Source organism: Saccostrea echinata, unplaced genomic scaffold (assembly GCF_033153115.1).
Source record: "Saccostrea echinata isolate AGI-Se365-2 ecotype Australia unplaced genomic scaffold, CSIRO_AGI_Sech_v1 ptg000056l, whole genome shotgun sequence".
NCBI lineage: Eukaryota > Metazoa > Mollusca > Bivalvia > Ostreida > Ostreidae > Saccostrea > Saccostrea echinata.
In genome coordinates, this window is record NW_026889805.1 from 3,144,338 (window position 1) to 3,167,280 (window position 22,943).

General features: G+C 34.2%; 1 protein-coding gene across 7 annotated transcripts in view; it reads left to right on the forward strand.

Moving 5' to 3' along the window:
* Positions 1-16,562: 16,562 nt before the first annotated feature.
* The window catches only part of LOC133173218 (disabled homolog 2-interacting protein-like), a 49,328-nt gene continuing 42,947 nt past the window's right edge, over positions 16,563-22,943 (forward strand). For 3 of the 7 annotated variants that reach the window (XM_061308181.1, XM_061308177.1, XM_061308186.1), the window contains exons 1-2: positions 16,564-16,691; positions 16,950-17,039. In XM_061308181.1, the coding sequence (XP_061164165.1) occupies position 16,691; positions 16,950-17,039 (91 nt within the window). In that variant the 5' untranslated portion in view covers positions 16,564-16,690. Of the gene's footprint in view, positions 16,692-16,949; positions 17,040-22,154; positions 22,312-22,943 lie in introns of those variants that run through there. The other 4 variants (XM_061308178.1, XM_061308183.1, XM_061308176.1 and 1 more) reach the window with 3 other exon arrangements.

Sequence of the window (22,943 nt, forward strand, 5' to 3'; positions counted from 1 at the left end):
GTATGAACATAATGGTAAATAAATGGCCTGGTAATGTCCACATAGTGTATTCGTCCCAAATGTTGTCCCCTCAGATCTCATAAAAATGATATACTACTCCATTCTCACAAGCCATCAACATCTAAGGCCCTAACAAGATTTAGGATCTCCAGAATTATCAAAAACACAGAGTCACTAAACCCAGATACACAATTCCGTTCAGTAAAAACACCAAGAACTGGGACTTCTTCCTTTAGCTCCTTCTTCTTGACTAGACACAATTCTATGGAGAGTCACACACTATAATTAACATTCCATGTATTTAACGATCAACCCAGAATTCAACACCTTGCTTTCTTGTCATTATGTGTACGTACCCTGCCATTTCTTTTGTCAGATGGATAACCTGTACCCACAAGGTAGATACTAACTTCATGAATACACATTAAGGCAGGTGTTAAAATCTAACATGGCTAGGAGATGTAATAAAATGTACAGGTATTCTTATTTGATTTTGTCCTCATTAATTTCTTGTTTTTAGACAAGCAAAACATCTAGGCCACGCATGTCCATAAATCAATAAATGTCAATTCTGATCTGGGATTCTTAGGTTTTCAGGGCAAATAAAATTTTGAAACAGAGATATTTTTTTTATTTTTGTTTTGATCTGCGCAATAATGTCCAATTTGAAGACCAAAGCACTACCAAGCATCATGGAGTACAATGTCACTTTTACTGAGACAAGTGACTCCTTTCATAAAAATGTGTCTGTATTTTTTGTACAATTTCCTGCACTATTAGTGGATACCATTCACTAACTGTGTCTAAGACCTCTAGAAGAAGGCTCCAGTACAGTTTGGTGTGTGTCAAGCTATTACTTTACATCGTATTTTTAGATCTCACTAAAAAGAAATGTGCGCGTCCTCAAAGTATTCATGCATATGGCTTGAGGGTAAAACATAAATGTAGTACAGAATAGCTCGCACCAATGCAAGTCCAATATTATTACTGCATTAATTAAAGTTTTAGTCATGAATATGTGCATTACAGAAAAGACATTATCTTCAGACTTAAATTACTACTGTAACTGTAATTAATTTCAACAAAAATTTAAAATGGCCAAAAATGTGTTGTTGTTTTTTTTTCTCCCTAAATCAAAGAAATGAACAAATGAGAAGATAAAAAAATGCACTATTTAAAAATGGTCATGTATTTACAAATTAAAAAGGTACATACCAACATTGATTTTAAATCACACAGACAAAACTTCCTTTTACAGAACTATACATCCCCGTCATAAATCTGTGTTTACATCCTATTTATAATGACATCCTAATTTTGGAAAATATGCCATCGTAAAACTGGCTGCTCACAACAAAGGAGATGAGTGCAATTCTTCAAATGCAATTAAATGACTCATTCTTCAATACTTTGAATTCATTTTTCAAAAGAAATGATGCATTTGTGTGCAAGAACAATTCTAAGATAATCTCAGAGAGATAAAACTATTATTCATTTAACCTGTTAAAGAAAGGACGGTTTTTAGTCATTGTATATAGAATTTACCTCATCATGCTTAAAGAGACCAAAAACAAACTTAAGAATCCTTTGAAATCGATGTCACACAGGCAGTCAGTTCACTTAGCTCCACCACACATCTAAGCCACCATTGTATTGACAAAATTTATCTGATTCCAGAGTGAACTCCTTATAAGTCACCGATAGGTATCACACTGATTGAAAAGTCACATCTCAAAAGATCCGACAATCACATAAAATATAAAAAAAATCCAATCCACGATACATCGCAAAACACTAAACCTTGTCAGTGGAAATAGCAATAGCTGGCAGAGCCTTACCTGGTCCTGAAATACACTGTTGTTAAACTCTTCAAGTGAATCATTATTTTCAAAACACCTGAGGCCAAATTTTAACAGGATAACAGTTTTAACAGTAAACTTTTTAAACTTACAAATGTTGTAATTTTGCCCAGGGATCTCTGCTCCATTGAAGTGTTTGTCAGATTAGGGAATGTTACATAGGTAGTGGTGTAATGGTCTGGGATGACCAATAGCTACCACCGGTAGTACTTATGCTATAACCCTATGTTCATGTGTACGTATGTAAATAGTGAGGATCACTTGAGATCATAAGATGTATGTATGCCTACACTGACGTCAGTAAAAATTGTCAGATTCAATTTTGTATGTTAATAAATTTTCTTGACTGAACATTATTGTAACTTATTGTACATAGTCTTCATTATATCTAGTTTTATAGAATCAAATTACATGACAAAATGAAAAAAATTATGATAGACAAAATAAGCTATTCATTCAATAAAAGTTTTATTTATAACAGTGCATGCATTTTTGTTTTATGTGTACACTACAAACACCAGGATCCTTAAATTAACTCAATTAATTTTTTTTAAGTCAGTTAAGAGTAAGTTTAAAACAAAAACATTAAATAATAAATTCCTTTGGCATGATAACAAGAAGAATGCCATATAGTCGAGTGTCAGCTCTTACAATGAAGACGTTATCATTTAACCTTCCCTGGGTTTAATCCTTAATTTCTACCAGACCGTATAATTCATCAATTTCAAAGACAGATAACATGCTTGCTATCTTAATCAGTATTGACACTTTAATCTGTTTACATCTATCGTTTTCTGGTATCAACCCCTGCTAACAATACACTTTGTAATAACACAGTACAATTAAAGCTTCTTTAATAAAAACGCAGTACTTACCGATTTTTTTGTCTAGACCATAACTGCATAATGTAAACTGTGGTCTGTTCTAAATTTGACAAAGGGCAGCCTAGCAGTTGGCCAGTTGCAGAGCATTTATGGAATTCATGGATGAAATAAGTTATTTTATCTTATCTTTTTTGTTTGATCGACAGTTTGTTCTCCTAAAGGTGTATGGAAAACTTTGCGTGAACTTCTGACATATGGCGGCAAATTGAAAGTAGCTTTAGGCAAGTTCCCTAACTCGTTCGTTTATTTTGCTTAAGGGAATTAGAGTTACCTTTCTTATTACATGCATTTCTCTGGAGTTGTTTACCAAGGAGATGGGTGAACATAGCGTGCAGAAAGCCTATAGCTTCAGATAAATAAAATTCATGTTCAATTTGTGAAGTAAGTATTTAGAGTAAAGTTCTCATTATTTAAATTAATGAAACTATGATAAACAAAACTTTTCCGAGGCAAATTTTCTCGGTAAAATTTATTCTTTTATTAAAAATAAATGTGGTATTTGTGGGGTTCGAACCCTAGCAATAAAAACCCTAAGTATCATTTTCTTTCGAGACTAGCACGCTAACCACTAGACTACACAGGTCCTGATGAATAGTGGCATTTAAATCAGGTTTGTGATATGACCCGTGACTTTATGGACTAATTCAAGTATTTCTCGAAAAGATGCGAATGTTATGTCTTAAAAGTATATTTTTAAGGTAGAGTGGGTCTATGCTCCCAAAAACCCAAAAATGTATATTTTTATGCAAACTTTGAGGATTAACTTTCAAAAAAATGGAGCGAAGACCCACTCATATCAAAAAATAGTGTTATAGTATGAGAAAATGACTCTTTTTGCCCTCTTTAGTGTGTGAATAATATTTCATAGGCAAATAATTTCAATCTTTTAGAGATTTTTGCAAATTGTAGAGATTAAACATAAAGTATATTTTAATGTTGGATGAAATATCAAGGAAAATTTTTATATAATTGAGATTCATTTTCATCATTTTTTCATCTTCATGTTTGTCACACTATAGGCTTTTCGCTCGATATATATTCACCCATCTTCTTTACAGATAAAGGAAAATTAGCAGGGTCAGATTGATAAATTAAAAAAGAAACTTAAACTTCCATCATTAGATATTGTTGATAATACATTCAGCGTCTGTTTGAAAAATTTATATAAAAAATGTTAATTTGCAACTTCAGAACATTGAATTCTCTAAATGTGGTAAATTATTATTTTACAGTCAAATTAGAAAGAACTATGAGTTACAAGATTACTTGAATTTCCAATTAATAAACCTGTACGTTCTAAATTAACAAAACTGAGAATTTCTGCACACCCTTTAGAAATCGAAACAGGTAGATATTCAAAAGCCTTGTATCCCAAAAAATCTCGTTTTTGTCACTTTTGTAAAACTGTTGTAGAAAATGAAATACATTTCAGATCTGACTGTCCTACATATAAAGATTTACGAAAAAGTATTTTCCTTTGAACATCTGTAATTTAAATGATAACATGTTGAAGGAAAATCATTGTAAAGTATTTTGTAATCCTGACAATGCAGTTCATTCTAGAAGGCTATATATGTGAATTTTTATGAAAGTTTTGAATTGCGGTCTAAACTTATTTAATACATTATATAATCAATTCTTCTCTGTTCATATTATACTGGTTGCTAAATTATTATGTATAAACTTTAAGTTGAAAACATAGTTGACTTCACTTATGTATTTACTTTGGTATGTGTTTTAGTAATCTGATAACACATTGTACTTTTCATTCTGTATGTAACATGGTTGTATGCCAACATGTTTGGTGAATCAATAAATTGAATTGAAATTGATTAAGGACCCTCAAGGGGTAACAAAAAAATACATTGTACTTACTCGTACAGACCCGCAGAAGGCGGGGGGGGGGGGGGTGCCCTCCCATTTTTTCTGAGGAAAGTACTTTGCTATAGTAAATTATCATTTCGATGCTCCCCCCCCCCCCCACTTTTTGATGTTGTAATTCCAGTATTTAGGCAGTAAATAAGTTTTTTTCTATGGCTTGTCAGATAATTTAGGAAGTTGTTCCCCTCACTTTTGGTCAGTTTTTTTTCTTATGTTTGTTTGTTTGTTTTTAAGCCCCCCCCCCCTCTTGAAACCGTTGCTACGGACCTGTCGTTTCAGGCCTCCAGAAAGCAGTTGGAGAGCACAGTCAAAATATTTTCAGTGGGGGGGGGGGGGGGGGCTATCGAGCAAAAATTCTTTGACAAGCAAAAAAAAACACCAAAAAACAACAATATAAACCTACTACGTTATTATGGGGGGGGGGGGAGGGGCTACAGGCATGAAGTAGCTATGCTTTCGCGCAAGTTACGCGTTGTAACGCGAAAGTTTCGCGTTTTTTAGCAAAAGTTTCGCGTTATAACGCAAAAAATATTTTTTTACCAAAGAAACTGAGCTCAATGAGCTTTCGTAAAAAATGTGCCAGGAGCTTAAAAGGGAAAAAAATATACACTGTACACATACATGTATATGTAGAGAGGGAGAGAGGGGGAGGGATTTGAGTTTTTCTATGATCGAGTTGTCATCTTTCTACCGTGATGATTCCAGACAACATTTCTTTTTATAAGACCGTCATTGTCATGGCCATTATAATTTGTAAGTGGACCTTAATTGTTCCCACTTTCCAGCAAACAATTTCAACAAATATGTCGAGTACTTTATAAGGAAGAAAATTTAGTTCTTAGAATCATATATAAAATCGAATGATATTTATTAAAATATCAAATAGAACATCTTCGCTAGCCAAGGGCTTCTGATACTCTACTCTCCTCATAAGTTTATGAGGAGAGTAGCGTATCAGAAACCCTTGGCTAGCGAAGATGCAAATAGAAATGCAATGAAAGCTCTTCTCCACTCTACCCCTTAATCACCAGAAAATTCTCCAGGGGGGGGGGGTGAACTGTTTATTAGGTGGTAATTATGTGAGGGGGCACGAACTGTGTACAAGGTAGTAGGGGTGTGCCCCTGTAGATATACCTCTTCTCTGCTTTAGAATGGAAATCCTAAATTCAACGATAAAAAAATTAACCTATCTGATGATTAACAATTCAGAAAGATTATCGAATACTTAAATATTATTATTATTATTATTTGGTAAGTATTCATTGAAAATTGAAAAATGTCTACGGAAATATTTATATTCGGCCGAGATTGGGCTCGACTGATGCCGTCACCGGTGAAGCAATCTCATGCAGCCGAGATTAGTTACCCCCATCGCTATAATAGTATATTGATGCCAGGGATACAGGTAAAATATCCTTACCCCCAAACTCACTCATGAACTGAATGGCCTTCGAGTCAGAAACATTTCCCTGTAACTGTCAGTAGAATTCACAAACTGCAATTCAAACTCGGGGGAAGGGGGCAATCCTCTAATATTTATAGATTCAATTTCCCCGATGACATGTATGGAGAGAGAGAGAGGTATGGTTTACTTACAAACATGCGTAGTTTACTCTGATTAATGACATGTATTATATAATCATGTAAAGCTCCAGGTATTTTAACGTCTTAAAAATGCGGAAGGATTACAACATTACTGTTTACCATCGAAAAACCACGTGTTCATTATCTATAAATAAACAGTAAAGCTAACGCCCCTAATAGATAATCTAAATATTTATTTCACATCAAGGTAACACAGATATATTTTTGAAATCAATGGAATGTGAAAGTTATGAGATAATAAACACAGAAAACACGTATTGTACTACTAAAATCGAACACCTTTCACCCATGTTCATTATCTCTCGCCTACACGTAGATGATTGACAGGGAGAGAGGGACTGTCGCATTACACCGTTAGCTGGCAAGCAAACGGATGCAGGAAAAGTGAGAAAACTTTACCCCAGGAAATATGTAAAAATGTGGCTAAGTTTTAATTGTTGTGAGTTCGATCTATAAGAACATCCTTGTTTTAAAATTAACAGCAAAATATCGGAAGATATAGATGGAGGAAAACGGAGAGGGACCTTTGAGGATAGAGGGCTGGCTCATGGTGTGGGGTAGGTTCTTTTTTAATCTTTAAGATATTGCGGTAAACAAGATGACACTCGTACTATCCGTTATGTAACAGGTTTTGTTAATGTGTGTGTAAAAAGATATTTCATTGGAACAGTTCAGTTTAACATATGTGCAATCGATAACACTTATTTTTTTATAATGAGAGAAGTTGATAGTTAGAATTTTTGATGATTTGGTTGAACTTTTGGTGCATTTTTTTTTTATTTGAGCTATACATTAATTAGTACTTTTCCAAGTACCATTTATTGTGCAAGAGAATTGTGTGTTGGAGTGCCACATTTTTCATCATGTGGTCATCACTGTTTGATGTTTGATTGACAATCACCTGTAATCCTTTACCTGGGAATATTTTTGCTTGCCCCATACCTGTACGTTTGTTTCAATGCTTTCATTATTCATAACTATATCTCTCCTTTTCCATCTAATGTTTTTCATTTATTCTGACACCCCTGTTTTTCACAATTTAGCTCCATTTAACTACTGATGTTTGCCATATTTTCTTTTTTTTATCAAAATGATTCACATTTTCAAGATAACACAGAAGATCAGTAAAGCATTATAAAATCAGACAAAATGTTGACAGCCTAAGATTAAATGCACCACTCACTTGGACCCATAATTTCCACTTACACAATTTTATTTTAAATGGAGAAATTTTATGCAAATTTTTTTTAAATTCTACTTGTGTGTCCCTGGCTAGTTTAAAAAATTGACATTTCCTGTGGAAATTGGGGGGTCATGTTTGATGATTTTGATGTCAGCAAATAAAGTTGTGACACGAGGCTTATCTTTGTTTACATTAACTTCTGTTTTATAGAATTTTCTTTGGGTGGATGGTGAGATTGAACCTTTATTATAGACAACCCTCAATGGACTTGTTTTAATAAAACATAGGGTCAACTTTCAATAAAACACTCTTTGGTCCTAATAAATCTCAGATTTATGTGATGGAAGCTATTAACTAAGGTCTAATGAGTAACATATCATTTTGTCACCCAAAAGTTTCATCCTGAAAATTTTATTTTATAAATATTTTTTTTTACCTATGTGAACTATAAATAGAACCTTTTTGTATAATTAGTTGAGGAAGATCTGTTGATAATGACATTGGCACTGTAACTGTGTACACAGGAAGATGGTTTGTCTGTGTGTTTCCGTTGTAACATGCTGGGCCGTCGTAAGTACTTCAATCTGTTACATGATTGAGCTGTATTGAATAATCTCGAGTATGAGCGGGATGATAATATATTAGTTTTATCCAGGATTGAAGGTAGAGGTTATAGGTTGAACTTAAAGAGATTAACTACAGCAAACAGGAAAATAGAAAAAGGGGAGGTCAGGAAAAAGTGGACAAATGAAATATCAAAATCTCACTTCTGACATTTGCTTGGTATTTGTGTTTTCAGTTAAAGTCACAAGTTCAAAGAAACAGCGAATATACAGTGGCAGATTTAGAAGCCCCCCCCCCCAATTATTTTTGTGACCAAAAGTATAATAGAACTACTGAAAAATTGTTGTTGGATATTTCTTCTACAAAGTATAATTAAAATAACTCATGCAACTGTTCTTAAAAATCTAAAAATTGGTAGTTTTGGGGGCTTAGCCCCCTTGGCCGTCACTGGGGAATTGACCTGGATCCCTAAAGCTCTGGCCTGTTGCCCCCCCCCCCCCCCCCTTTAAAGAATCAAATCCTATATCTTCCACTGATATCTAAAGTTTAAAGATAATAAGGTGAATGAAAACAAAATATTGGAAGGCAGAGGATAAATACTCTCACAAAATTAAACAGCCTACAGTAGAGTCCTATAACATATGCTGAGTCTACTCTATGTAGAGAGCTCTAAACTCAGAAATTAGGGACTTGTTCAAGGGTTGACTTCTATCTACAAAATGAATTTATAGCCTAGAAAAAAAATGAGTTGGTTTTTTTTTTATCAGATTTTAAAAATCAACAAATTTCTGAGGACAGGAAATGTTTCTTCATAAATGCTCAGTGGAAGATTTAAAGTCTTTTGTTAATGTTAACCAGGTCAGGGATTTACATTTTACAACATTATTCACTGAACTTTGAAATATTATTTAGAAGTCTAACAGTTTTAACTGTCCCCATTTCATTAAAAAAGTTTTAATGGGTAACTCATCTGAGATTTTCTTACATCAAACATTTTTCCTTTGAACATTTGTAAATTGAAGTTAAAAAGTTCACTGAAATGAAATGAATGTTGGAATGTAAGATTAGTAATGAATGTTGTATAAAAGTTAAAGTTTGATTAATTTCATGTGACTTTTGAAGTCTGCCAGAATTAAAGAATTCTTTATATACATTGTCACTAGTTGATTAATCAATTAGAGTGGCATCTTGAATTTAGAAGCAGTGTGTTTCATCAACAGTTCAGGGAGACACACGGAGAAAGAGGATTTAATAGCAATGTTTTATGATCACTGATGAGAGAGAGAGAGAAAAAAAAGAGAGATATTTTAATAGCAATGTTTTATTATCACTGATGAGAGAGAGAGAGAGAGAGAGAGATTTTAATAACAATGTTTTATTATGACTTGAGAGAGAGAGAGAGATTTTAATAGCAATGTTTTATTATCACTGATGAGAGGGAGAGAGAGAGAGAGGTTTTATAGCAATGTTTCATTAATACTGATGAGAGAGAGACAGTGAGATCTGTACTCTGTCAGTTGGAGGCCAGATAGTTCATTTTTTGATTAATCTTAGGAATCAAAGACTCTGAACCTCAATTTTTCCCAGCCAGGGGAGTCCATCACTACGGAATGAAAGGGATCAAGTCTCCTGGGGCATCCAAACAAGTTACATTTGAGCTATCTCAATCAATTGAAAATGCAGTCCAAAAGTGTAGTGACAATGCCAAGTATCTAAGATATTATGCAAATCATAAGAGATTTTACAAGCTGATAGAATTTATTTCAAGCACCAAGTGTGGTCCATTAGAAAACATGTCAGATCTTCAGAGTGACTTACATGGTGCTAATACTGAATGCAAGGGGCATTAGACTGTCAAATTCTTGTCACAAGTCCTGCTACCTGCTTAAATAAAAGTTTAAAGGAATAAAAAAAAATCCTGTTACCTCAAAGTGAAGGATTAGGTCAACAAAAGGAAAAAGGACTTTAAAAATCTAGTCTTATAGGACTGAAGCAATCCTGTAAGTGAAGGCTAGGCATATTCTAAGGACAGAAGCAATACTCTAAGTGAAGGTTAGGCATATAGGACAGAAGCAATACTGTAAGTGAAGGCTAGGCTTAAAGGACTGAAGCAATACTGTAAGTGAAGGTTAGGCTTAAAGGACTGAAGCAATACTGTAAGTGAAGTCTAGACATATAGGACTGAAGCAATACTCTAAGTGAAGGCTAGGCATATAGGACTGAAGCAGTACTGTAAGTGAAGGTTAGGCATATAGGACTGAAGCAATCCTGTAGGTGAAGGCTAGGCATATAGGACTGAAGCAATCCTGTAGGTGAAGGCTAGGCATATAGGACTGAAGCAATACTGTAAGTGAAGGCTAGGCATATAGGACTGAAGCAATACTCTAAGTGAAGGCTAGGCATATAAGACTGAAGCAGTACTGTAAGTGAAGGTTAGGCATATAGGACTGAAGCAATACTGTAAGTGAAGGCGAGGCATATAGGATTGAAGCAATACTGTAAGTGAAGGCTAGGCATATAGGATTGAAGCAATACTCTAAGTGAAGGCTAGGCATATACGATTGAAACAATACTGTAAGTGAAGGTTAGGCATAAAGGACTGAAGCAATCCTGTAAGTGAAGGCTAGGCATTTAGGACTGAAGCAATACTGTAAGTGAAGGAGAGAATCAGTCTAGGCTGGTATAGGACTGAAGCAATCCTTTTACCCAAATGTCAGTAGATTGATTAAGGGATACATGTCCTATTACTCAAATGAAGGAGAGAAACCCAAAATTCAACAGGTCCAGAGTTTAAACAATCCTGTTACCTGAATGAAAGAGTATCCAGATGTAATTAATTCTTTTACTCTGGATGAGGAACAGGCCTCTTATCAGGATGTAGGAGTTGCAGGGCTTAAATAATCCTGTTCCTTAAATGAAGGGATTACAGGGCTTAAACAATATCTTTGCATGTTACTTGAATGAAGGAGTAACAGGGCTTTAACAATCCTGTAATTTGGATGAAGGAGTAACAGGGCTTTAACAATCCTGTAATTTGGATGAAGGAGTTACAGAGCTTTAACAATCCTGTAATTTGCAGACTTGTCGAAATTTTTAAATCATTGTCAGACATTTGGTCTGACAAAGTCAAATGTTCTGTCGGACCAGTCAAAGTTTTGTCAGACCAGATACATGTACCTTATTTTGACGCTGTGAAAGTCATATTAATAACAGCACCAAAATGCCCTGGATTATTTTCAACAGCCTTCAATCTTACAAGTTTCCTTCCTTGGGATTAAAAGTCTTTAATAAAAGACATAAATGACATGTTTTATGACTTTTCTATAACAAATTTAATTGGCTATCGTCAACACGCCGCCTACGCGGCCATTTTTCCTGTGTTTGTGACCTTCAGCTGCGCATCCCGATCCCGACCTTTATTAAATTTGCCTCACGCTCGATTTTTTCAAACGGTCATCTGGACCGATGTTTTCTTTAAAGTTGTCGGTCCAGACAAATTTTTGCCGGCCTTGCCGACAGGACCGGCGGATTTCGACAAGTCTGAATTTGGATGAAGGAGTTACAAAGCTTTTAACAATCCTGTAATTTGGATGAAGGAGTAACAGGGCTTTAACAATTCTGTAATTTGGATGAAGGATTAACAGGGCTTTAACAATTCTGTAATTTTATGACACAACAGAAGAATAACAATCCACAGAATTTATGGACTATTTTATTAATCATAAAATACAATTATTTCATTTACTTACTAAATCTTAAGTCAGAAAAAGCTTTAGAGACAACGTAAACTGATTATATCTTGTATAAAATACCGTTGTTAAGCAGGTCCGCATATGTACAAAACAGTCCCCATTTTATTTTGTTTATAGCAACGTCATCCGCAATTTTTACTTCAATAGATAAATTTACATGCTTGATTGTTCTGATGACGACCGTCTCTGGTCAAAACCGATCAACAAAATAAATTCACTGCTGCATTCTCACGAAGTGTTAGTGATCTGTTTTATATCTTTAAGTTTACAACTTTAGGTACAGACCCTATTGAATACTGTTTGGTATCCACAGGTGAGAATCTTCCACAACTTCAACCTCAAGGTGTTGGTCTCCAGTTTTTCTTTGTTTTGTTTTTAATTCTGTAATTTGGATGAAAGAGTAACAGGGATTTAATAATCCTGTAATTTGGATGAAGGAGTTACAGAGCTTTAGCAATCCTGTAATTTGGATGAAGGAGTAACAGGGCTTTAACAATCCTGTAATTTGGATACAGGGCTATTTAGGATGAAAAGAAAGGAACAATGTCAACCAGTCTTATCCTCAGATCCAGAGCTTTCCATGAAACAATTTGTTTAGTTTCCTGTAGGCTAGACATTCCAGTACTTCATACAGAAATTTCTGACGAAAAACTGGAAAACGACTTGAAGTTGAAAAACTTGTAGGTGTTCAAATAGATCAAACTCTTCAGTGTAATTGTCATGTAGATTCAGTTTGTAAATCCTTAACATACAAGTTATTTAAATTTGGTAAAATTAAAAAAAGTTCTGCCATTAAGTACCAGAAAACTCTTCTATAAGGCCAACTTTAAAATTATGTTTGTTTGCCCTTTCCTGACTCTAAGGATGAAAAAATTGGGTTGGAAGGTAGGTGAGAATTTTTTCCCCCAGAAAATTTCAATTTCAATGCTGAATTTTCATAATCTTTTATCCAGAATGCATAAAAAAATATTTGCTTCCTGGAGGTCAAAAAAAGTTTAGAGTTGGGCCATTTTTAACCAGTCGGTCAGGAGAGGCAACCAAACAAGTTTTTAAAGATGGATCAATGCACACATTTTGCCCTCAGTAAAGTACTGTCTTATGATTTGGGGTAATGCATCTAAAACTAACAAAGAATCCTTAAACTTCAGAAACAGGCTGCTAGAATTATTCAAGTTGCAGCATCCAATGAATCATCAAAACCATTGTTTGAAAAAACTAAGATGGTTAATTAGAATGTGTTTGAATTAGTTACATAACATAAGTACATGTATATTTTTTTTACACTGTCCCATTTTAGATGTCTTTCACTCTTTTTAGATATCCCAAATTGAGTTCTCCAAAACAGAATTAAGATTTAAGTTCTGAATGCAACTTTTGCTGAATTTTTTCCTTGGAAACTTAACATGTACATAAGATATTGCAGCACGTAATACATTAATTGTAAATCTCTAACTATAATACTGCAAAAATTTGTGGTTTTAAAATTTTATGTAGTTTTTGTTTTTCGTGGTATTTGAATTCATGCAGATATTAGGTTTGTTTTTAATGTGTATATAATGTACAATTTATTAAACTTTTTTTATCAGGCTCACAAGACTGTGTGAATACAGCAAAAATTAAACACTGTGAACTTTTCCTCCCATGCAGCATATGCAAGGTCTCCTAACATTAATCTCAAAAGTGACAAAATGTCTTGTTTATGCACTACAATATTATGGAAGTTTTACTTTAAGTTTGAAGTTAAACCCTGAGGGAAGCAGAGTTTTTTCCTCTATTAACATGAAATTCTTGGTACAAAGAAATCATTGCATGAATTTTGTGATTTTGTATGTGCATACAAATTTTTTTTTTTTTTTTTTTTGGAAATAAATTTACAATTTTTCAATTGATTTGACATTTATCACATCCTAAATCTAACCAGTGAACATTGAAGGGGAATTTCCTCATGTTGGTTTCTTCCTCACATTTTATTTTACAAGTCGTCAGCAAGGGTCTTTAATGAACACAATCTTATAATATTATAAATATATGTGTACTTTCGTTATTTATATGGACAGTATCTGACAATATTTTGTGTAAATATCAAAATCACATGTCTATAACCAGAAAGATCAGAAATACTACACATTATTCATTATACACATTGTACCTAAAAATCAGCTTCTTCATCAAAGCCTATTTATATCTCATGTAATTAAGGAATAACTGTCTAGTTTTTAGCTCATGTGAGCTGAAAGCTGAAGTGAGCTTTTCTGATTACCATTGTTCGATGTCTGTCTGTCTGTAAATTTTTCACATTTTTGACTTCTTCACAAGAACATCTGTGCCAATTTTAACTAATTTAAAAGTTGGCACTTGTTTAAAAAGTTATTTTAAAAGTTGGCATCCTTAGGTGAAGGAGATTGTAAATTATTCAAATGAAAGGCAAAGCTCCTTTACAAGGGGAGATAATCAAGAAAAGGCAAAAATAGGGTGGGGTCATAAAAAAAATCTTCTTCTCATAAACCTCTGGACCAGAAAAGATGAAACTCATATGGAAATCATCATGGGGTAGAGTAGAATTTAAATTGATTAAATCATGGTCCCCAGGGGTAGGATGGTGCCAAAATAGGAGATAGGAATATGGAAAAATCTTCTAATGAACCACTGGACCTGAAAAGTTTAAACTTACGTGAAAGCTTCCTGACTTAATGTAGAATCTAAATTGTTCTTGGCCCCCCAGGGTAGGGTTGGAATAAATAGGAAAAGGTTTTAAAATCTGAAAAATTTTAACTTATGTGAAAGCTTCCTGACATGATGTACATTCTAAATTGTTCTTGGTCCCCTAGGGTAGGGTGGGGCCACAAATGGGGATCAAAGTTTTACATTGAAATATATAGGAAAAATCTCTTTTAAAATTTTAAAATCTGAAAAGTTTAAACTTATGTGAAAGCTTTTTAAAATTATTCAAATCATTGCCCCCGGGATTATTGTGGAACCACTATAGGGGTTTGTATAGAACAAGTCTTACATTGGACTGTATAAGAAAACTTTTTGAAAATCTGCTCCAGAACAACAATAGAACTTTTAATTTGCAAACATTCCCAAGCTGTATGGATTCAATTTTTTAAAGGGGAGATAATTAAGAATGAATGAAAATTTAATGGCATTCTTTTAAAAATCTTCTCAAGAACCAGAAAAGATGAAACGTAATATGTAAAAGCTTCATTACAAAGTGTCAATTCAAGTTTGTTCAAATTATGACCCCGGGGGATAGGGTGGGGCCACAACAGGGGATCAAAGTTATACATAGGAATATTTAGGAAAAATTTTTAAAAATCTTCTCAAGAACATTAAAGCCATGATTAATCATATTAATACAGAAGCATCCTCAAATAGTTTAGATTCAAGAATACTCAAATCATGGCCCCCGGGGGTAGGGTCCATAGTAGGGGATCAAAGTTATACATAGGAATACATAGCAAAAATCTTCTTCTCGAGAATAGCAAAGCCATATTTATGTCAGGAAGCATCCTCAGGTAATATAAATTATCATATGAGGTTACAGTGCTGATTATGAAGTACTGAGGTTATCATATGAGGTTATTGTGTTCTTGGACAGACAAACCAACACTGTGATATACCTGCATTCTGATGTGAGCCTAGCGTCGGTCATTGCTTTGTATACTGTCATGCCAGAATTGACTGAAAACACCTAATACAAAGGAGGGAGAGCTATATAATTACCAGAAGAGCCGGGGATGATCACGTCTTAGAATTTATCACCAATAACTTCTTTATATTGCATCCTTGCAAGGTTTGATGTTTCTTTTGAAATGTAATCTGAAAGATGAAAGACTCCGTCCTCCCCTGTAATTGACTCCTAATGAATACAGTTTATAATGAGAGGTTGTTGCTCTAGGCTGTACTACCTATTATTTTTCCAATACCAGGGCCCTGGAAATGAAAATTTTAATGAAAAATAAGAAGATGTAAACATGTTTTGCATGGAATTTGTGGGATAAGTAAATATTATGAAGTAGGTTAGATGTGACAGTTACAGTGGGCAATCTGTTGCCTTGTCCTTCACTGACAGACCTCACCATAAATAACTGATGATCGATGACTCACCTATAGAAATATAGGGATCAATTCCCAGGAAGAATTACATACCAACAACCAGTGTCTATAAATACATCTATCACTTTATCCACTCTAGTACTGCATAATGTCAAAATCGGCTCTCTTTTGATCATGTAAGAGAGCATGTAAACTTCCTATACACTTAAAAAAACATTTCATCTGATAATTCCAAGCCAAACAGGAAAAAAAATACGTCATTTAAGATGATCAAAGATTTAATAGACATTTTCATTTATTTTATGTTTTCTTAAAACATGATTAATGGAACAATGTTTAAAATTAGACTTTTCAATAAAGTGTGTTAAAAAAAAGGATTTTTTATATAAAATTTTGAAGCCTGCTTGTAAAACTTATGATATTATTATCATCACAAATTTACTGTAAAAAGCTGTTACATTTTTTTCTTCTGTTTATAACTGGCATTACTTTCAAGCATATTTCATGCTGATGTTGTATTTTTAGATGCGTCACATGACCTGACCGTTAAGCTATGGTCCTCTGGTCCGTCTGTCCCCAGTGTTCCATGGGAGCCTTCCTTCTGTGTGCTAAGAGAAGACCTGAAAACGCTTACATTCCACAAACAAGAGGAGGTAACTAGTATGACTAAATGGGAATCAACCTAGAAATACCATTAGAGTTATCTCTCTTTATCTTTGTCTTCAATGCCTTCTTTATCAGGGTGCTGATGACTTACCCAGCTTAGTGACCCTCAGAAAGAAAAGATTAGATGATGGCAAAGAAGAATTTGACAAGAGATGGGGGTTTGAAACCCTTAAAAGTATCCAGGAAAATGCCAGACAGCACCAGGACGAGCACTTGCTGTGCCCCCCTCAGCCTTGTAGTAAGCTATACAGTATATGTTCTATGTTAATTAATGTGGAAATAATTAAGCCAAATCAAGTTGTTATTTAAAATTGGTATTTAAAGCTGGTGCATTTGGTTAGAGAATCGTACATGTGTGTTTCATTATTTAAAGCTGAACAGCTGCATTTAACGGCATGAATACTCTACGCAGTTGTTTACGTTTGTTTTAACTTGGTGCATAACTGTCATTTAACTGAATACTCTACGCAGTTGTTCACATTTTGTTTTAACTTAGTGCGTAACTGTCAGAGTGCCGAGGAACTATTTTACACAAAGTTGTCACCAAAGCCAAGTCGACGTCAGAGACTCTCACAGTTTTTGGGAGGTTTGGGGATCACTTTGTCACTTCTTCACTGTGTCACATTTATTTCCGTGTACTCTGTGTTGTCGATGCTTTCTTATTCAGATCTGTTTTCCTTGGTATACACAGTTTTTCTACTACAGTTATAGTCTACATTCATAAAGTCTACTACAGTTACAGAGATATGTCTGTAAAAGAAAGAATGTCACATCTTGAAACCAGATGCTTTTTATGTAAACCTTTGCAGTGAATTGGCTATCTTTATATATTTTTTATTTGCATGACTTAATTAAACACATTTTTCTCATTTGATGAATATATTTATTGGTTTAACATAAACACTTAAGCATTTCTTTCCTTTATATTTAATTTTGGGCATAATTTTTCTATAATGATGAATTGTTTTCTTTAAACAATTTTCATTTTCAGCAATGATTTGTCTTCAGTCTTGCTCCATACGATACACAAAGTTTAAGTGAATTTCATTTTTATGGCTGCCTTATCACCCTTCCATCAGAAAATTGTCTAATGACCAAAAAAAAATAAAAAATTTTGAGTTGAGGATTTAGTTCTACCTGAAAAGGCTAAGTTTAGCCACAAGTAGAGCAGAATCAAACTCAGTTACTGGACTAGTGCTCTAGAATAAATAAATTAAAAAATTATTTTGAAGGAAATGAATTAAGTCCCCATGTACCCAAACATAAGGGAATTCATCCATCTGGTTATTGATAAAAAAGTAATACGTTTTTAACTGGAGAGGAATGGAACAGACCAGACCAGGATTCGAACATGGAGCCACTGAATCACCAGTCAGGTAGTCTACCAACTGAGCTATCTGGCCACCAGCCTGACTGACTGCCACACATGTATTTGACCACTAAATACATTCTAAATTATAATAATAATGGCCGGTATCAAAAGAGTATAGGCAGAGCTCTCAGCTTATACACCTGTATCTTTAATTCATACAAGGAACCTTAATGGGGTCCCTAATGAAAGTACTAATAAAAGTTGTTTGTATTAAACAATTAAGGAATAAAATTGTTTGATTTGAATTTCTGAGGAATTAAAACCATGTATTACCTTAAGACTTTTTGAAAGAAGGACAATATTACCTATTGTATTTTTTGCAATTTAGTTTGAAAAAAGTATTTTATAGAGAATCACTCTTAACATTTATATTAAAGGGCATTAAAAATATTTTGATTGAAAAAAATGCCATTTAATTTTTTTCTAATGCAGATTGAAGGTTTTTTTAGCTCACCTGAGCTGAAAGCTCAAGTGAGCTTTTCTGATCACCCGTTGTCCGTCGTCCGTAAACTTTCCACATTTTGAACTTCTTCTCAAGAACCACAGGGCCAATTTTAACCAAACTTGGTACAAAGTATCCTTGGCGGAAGGGGAGTTTAAATTATTGAAATAAAGGGCCAAGTCCCCTTACAAGATGAGATAATCAAGAAAAGACAAAAATAGGGTGGGGTCATTAAAAAATCTTCTTCTCAAGAACCACTGGGCCAGAAAAGCTGAAACTTATGTGGAAGCATCCTGGGGTAGTGTAGATTCTAAATTGTTCAAATCATGGCCCCTGGGGGTAGGGCGGGGCCACAATAGGTATTACAAGGGGGGAAGTCTGGTAATGAACAGCATGGCCAAAGTTACTCAGGTGAGCGATGTGGCCCATGGGCCTCTTGTTTTTTTATTATAGTTCATTTTTGTCTATTTCTTAAATGATTGGCAAATTTACTTGAAAAGACAAACATTTTGAGCAGAGCTTGTGTGTAGTGTTGTAAGATAAGTAGATGTGGTGTGCTGTGATTGATGGTGTCAGGACAGTGTGAAGTATAAATCCAGCAATCATGGAACAGTGCCCATTTTAGTACTAGGCACAACAACAGAGTCCAACACAGAGTCATAAATCAGTCAGATCATCAGACTGGGCCTCTGTTGAGAAAGACTAGGAGTCCAGACTCTGTCCTGACTAAATTACAGAAACTAAACATTTTTTTTATTATAACCCCCTGCAAACTAAGATTGAAGGGCTTATAGGAATCACCTTTGTCTGTCTGACCGTCCATCCGTCTGTCTGTCCATGTAATCATGTCTGGGCTATAACTTTCTAATGAAGATTCAGTGAAAGCTCTTACTTTGAACAAATATTGTTTATGAAGTAAAGGTATTGTCAGGACCTTGATCCAATGTCTTTCCGGCAAGTTCAATGTTACTGGCATAAAATGTATAAAATTTATGTCCAGTTTACAACCTCTAAATGGAAGCTCATACCTCATACAAAGATTGCTTATGAACTAAAAGCATGTCATAACTTTGATCGAAGGGCATTTGATCAAGTTCAAGGTTAGTTTTAGAAAAATGTTTTATTCCTGTCCTGTAACGTATCATTTAATGAACATTAGAGGCTCTTACTTATCACAAATATTTGAAAATGACCCAAGGGTTTTTATTGACCTTGACCCAAGGTCATTCCATCAGATTTAATGCCACTGGCAGAAAAAGTTGTTATATTTGTGTCTGGTCTATAACTCTCAGATGGATTCTTATTGGAAGTTGATACTTGACACAAAGATTGCTTATGACAAAAGGGTATGTCAGCTAAGATCATTTTAGCAAGTTCAAGGTCACTGGCAGAAAAAGTATTATATTTTGTCTTGTCTATTACTTTGTAATGGGAAAACGAGTCCATACTTCACACAAAAAATAATTATTTATGTCCATAAGATGTGTCATGACCTTGATACAAGGTCATTCTGGTAAGTGCAGGATCACTGGCAGAAAATATACAATATTTGTATCCACTTCACTACTCTTTAATGGATAAGTATTGGGAGTTGAAACTTCAAACAAAGATTATTTGTGTCTTAACATGACCCAAGGCTATGTGGTAAGTTCAAGGTCACTGGCAGAAGAATGTAACATGTCAGGTTCATTATTTTCTAATGGAGAAACATTGGATGTTCACATATCACTCATAGATTAGTTATGTCAGAGGATGTGTCATTTTTTTTTAACCAAGATTATTTTGGCAAATTCAAGGTCACATTTAGAAGATTTATTTGGGCACTTTTAAAAAAATGCTTGGGGTGGGTTTCTAATTTTGTGAGCTCACTCATAGTACCTCAAGTCTTGTTTAGACTGGAAAATCACAGAAAGGTGCTAGCTATGAGGCTTGTATCACAGCTGGCTTTTATTGAATCTGCAGTCATTTGTATGCCTGGTTTTTGATTATTTTTGTTGCTTCTGGTAATACTATAACTGAAAATAAAACACATCCTTCCTTTAGTAATTAGACATTTGGTGCAAATTAGGTGTGAAATTTATCTTTACTTCAATATTCCTTGAAGCAATTTATGAACACTGACAGTAAGAGAATTTTTGTGATAGGTGTGTAAATTTGGGTCATTAGCAGGAAATTGGTACAAAATTGGGACTTAAAAAGGTGATGCATGAGACAATATGACAATAGAGGGACTTTGTAAAATTTGTGTGTGACAAGTAAACAAAGTAGGTCGACTGAATGACAATTTTCACAGCAGACATATAATTGACAATAGGACTTTCTAGTGACATGTTATAAACAGAGAAACAGGGTGGGGCTCAGGTATCTCTTCTCAGAGAAGGAGCTGAAGGAAGAGGGAAGTTATTGTTTGTCAGGGAAATATTAGTGAGCAGGGATAAAAAACAAACTTTCGATGTGACATATAAGTGATATTTCTCTGTAACCTTGATGTCGAGTTTAACAGCTGAACAGAATTATCTGTAGCCAGCTGATATGTGTCTGATTTATTCAAAGAAGTTTATACCTGGATAGGTGTGATGTATTCAAAGTGGATTATAGGTTTAGATATTGGTATATTTCATGACAGGAAAACAATACCTCAAACTGGAGCTGATGATGCATTCTGTGATGCCTAATGTATGGAGGAAATGTTCTTGATTTGTTCGTGATGGAATTATAAAAGATAAGACTAAGAGGAATGGTTATTTTTGTTTTTAAAGCATACAGAAAATGAATCATTTAAGTGTGTAATTTGATCCTTTTGTAAAGTGAGTTTATCTAAGTTCAAATCCAAGAGAACAAATTGTTTAAATGCACCATTTATCTTCAGACTGTAGAATAATAAATTTGGGGTCAATTATTCTGACAGAAATAAAAGGTCGTGCTCTTCATTCAGTCTCAGAGTAAAATAACAATCTCTTGTACAAGGACTTTCTCTGGTCTTTTTGTTTCTTCACAATTGATTGTAACACATGAAAAGCTTTATTTGTATGATATTGAAACCATTTTAACAAAAGAAGCCTTCTGAGATTGAAAAAGATCAATTTTCAAACTAGTATTATCGGTGTTTTCATCTAAACGTTCTTTTTCAGTGGACATAGTTTCTTGTTTATTTAGGATTCTGCTGAGTTTGAAGAGGTTTTATTGTGAGATTATAAGGATCACTTAACAGCAGGGATATATATTTCATTACGAGTGATTGTGGCTTTTTAGTGCCTTTGCGTAGATTTAGTGCCTTTGCGTGTGTATGAGCTTGATAAACTTCAAAAATAAGGAAAAAAAATATGTATACATGCAGAGGCAAGAAGCTGTTTACAATCATACTAGCAGATGAAAACAGAACTTTTAGATTTTTTTAAGTATGCTGCTAGTTGTGCATGACAACACATGCTTGTGCTGTCAACAATTAAAATTTGTGCATTTTGACATTTTCTCTTGTTTTAAGTGGGCTGTTCTAAATGCCAATATATTACTGAATGTCAGGATTTATGGTAACTAATGGCATTTTTACATGTACAGATGTTGCCAACAAAATAAGTCTATCTCTCTCGAACATCCATTGAAATGTGATGTTTTTCCAAGTTTTTTTTATATCTTTTTTATCTCGGTCCCACAGAGGTTTATTTGTATAGAATGAGCTCGTTGTTGGAGGAGGATTCCTTGTTTTTCTGAGGAATCATTGAATTCTTCAGCCATTATTTGTTCTGGACTTGGAAGCTATTGTTGCTACAGGAAACTTAGCACACCTGTGAGAACGGAAACACAAAGAGTAAATACTGACTCCATGTTTCTGATCCGTAGATCTGTGGATACAATGCTGGACAAGCAACCTGACCATTATGACCCGCAAATTACTTGTGCCATAGTCATGTTTCATTTACCTTCTTTTTTGAAATGTGCTTATGAGGATTGATTCCAAAGGATTTTATTTATAGTTATTACGACCAAAAAAAATGTTTTTTGCCCGTTCTAAGAAGTATAGATTGACACAATCTCATGAAGTGGGTATGTATGCTAGAGATTTAAATTTCTCAATATTTTTATCATGTAAAGAATCTGTAACTTGTCTATTTGATGGGGATGATTTTCTTTCAATCACAAAAGAATACCGGTAGTTGATGTTATGAAAGAAACTTCCATACTTTATTCAAGTCACTTTCAAACCAAAATCAATTTGTGTGTCTGGGAGACGGTTACGCAATATGTGGTCAATAGTTTTTAATAAAGGATATGCTAAAGTTTGTAAGAGGAATGTTTATATTGCAAAGCTTCATTTCTACATACGTTTTCACCAAAATTGTATTTTAAAGTTCAAGTATAGTTCATTTTAAGCTGCATATGTTGCAGAATTTTGGTCACAAAATATTAACAGACCATTTTGACTTCTTTTTTTTTGGAGAATAGATTAGGATACACTGCCAATTCTTCAATCAATGAGTCATTTGTTGATCCTCTGTATGCCACTCAATGAAGAATTGATAATTGAAACCCCTATTTACTTCATCATTTCTCAGTATCATTTGGAACTAAAAAGTATTGAACTTTCAGAACAGTTGTCATTTAGCATGTGTTTTGGAAGAGTTGCAAAAAATAATGCTAATTGAATCAAGGCTTCAAAAGAGTGAGAGCTGATAATC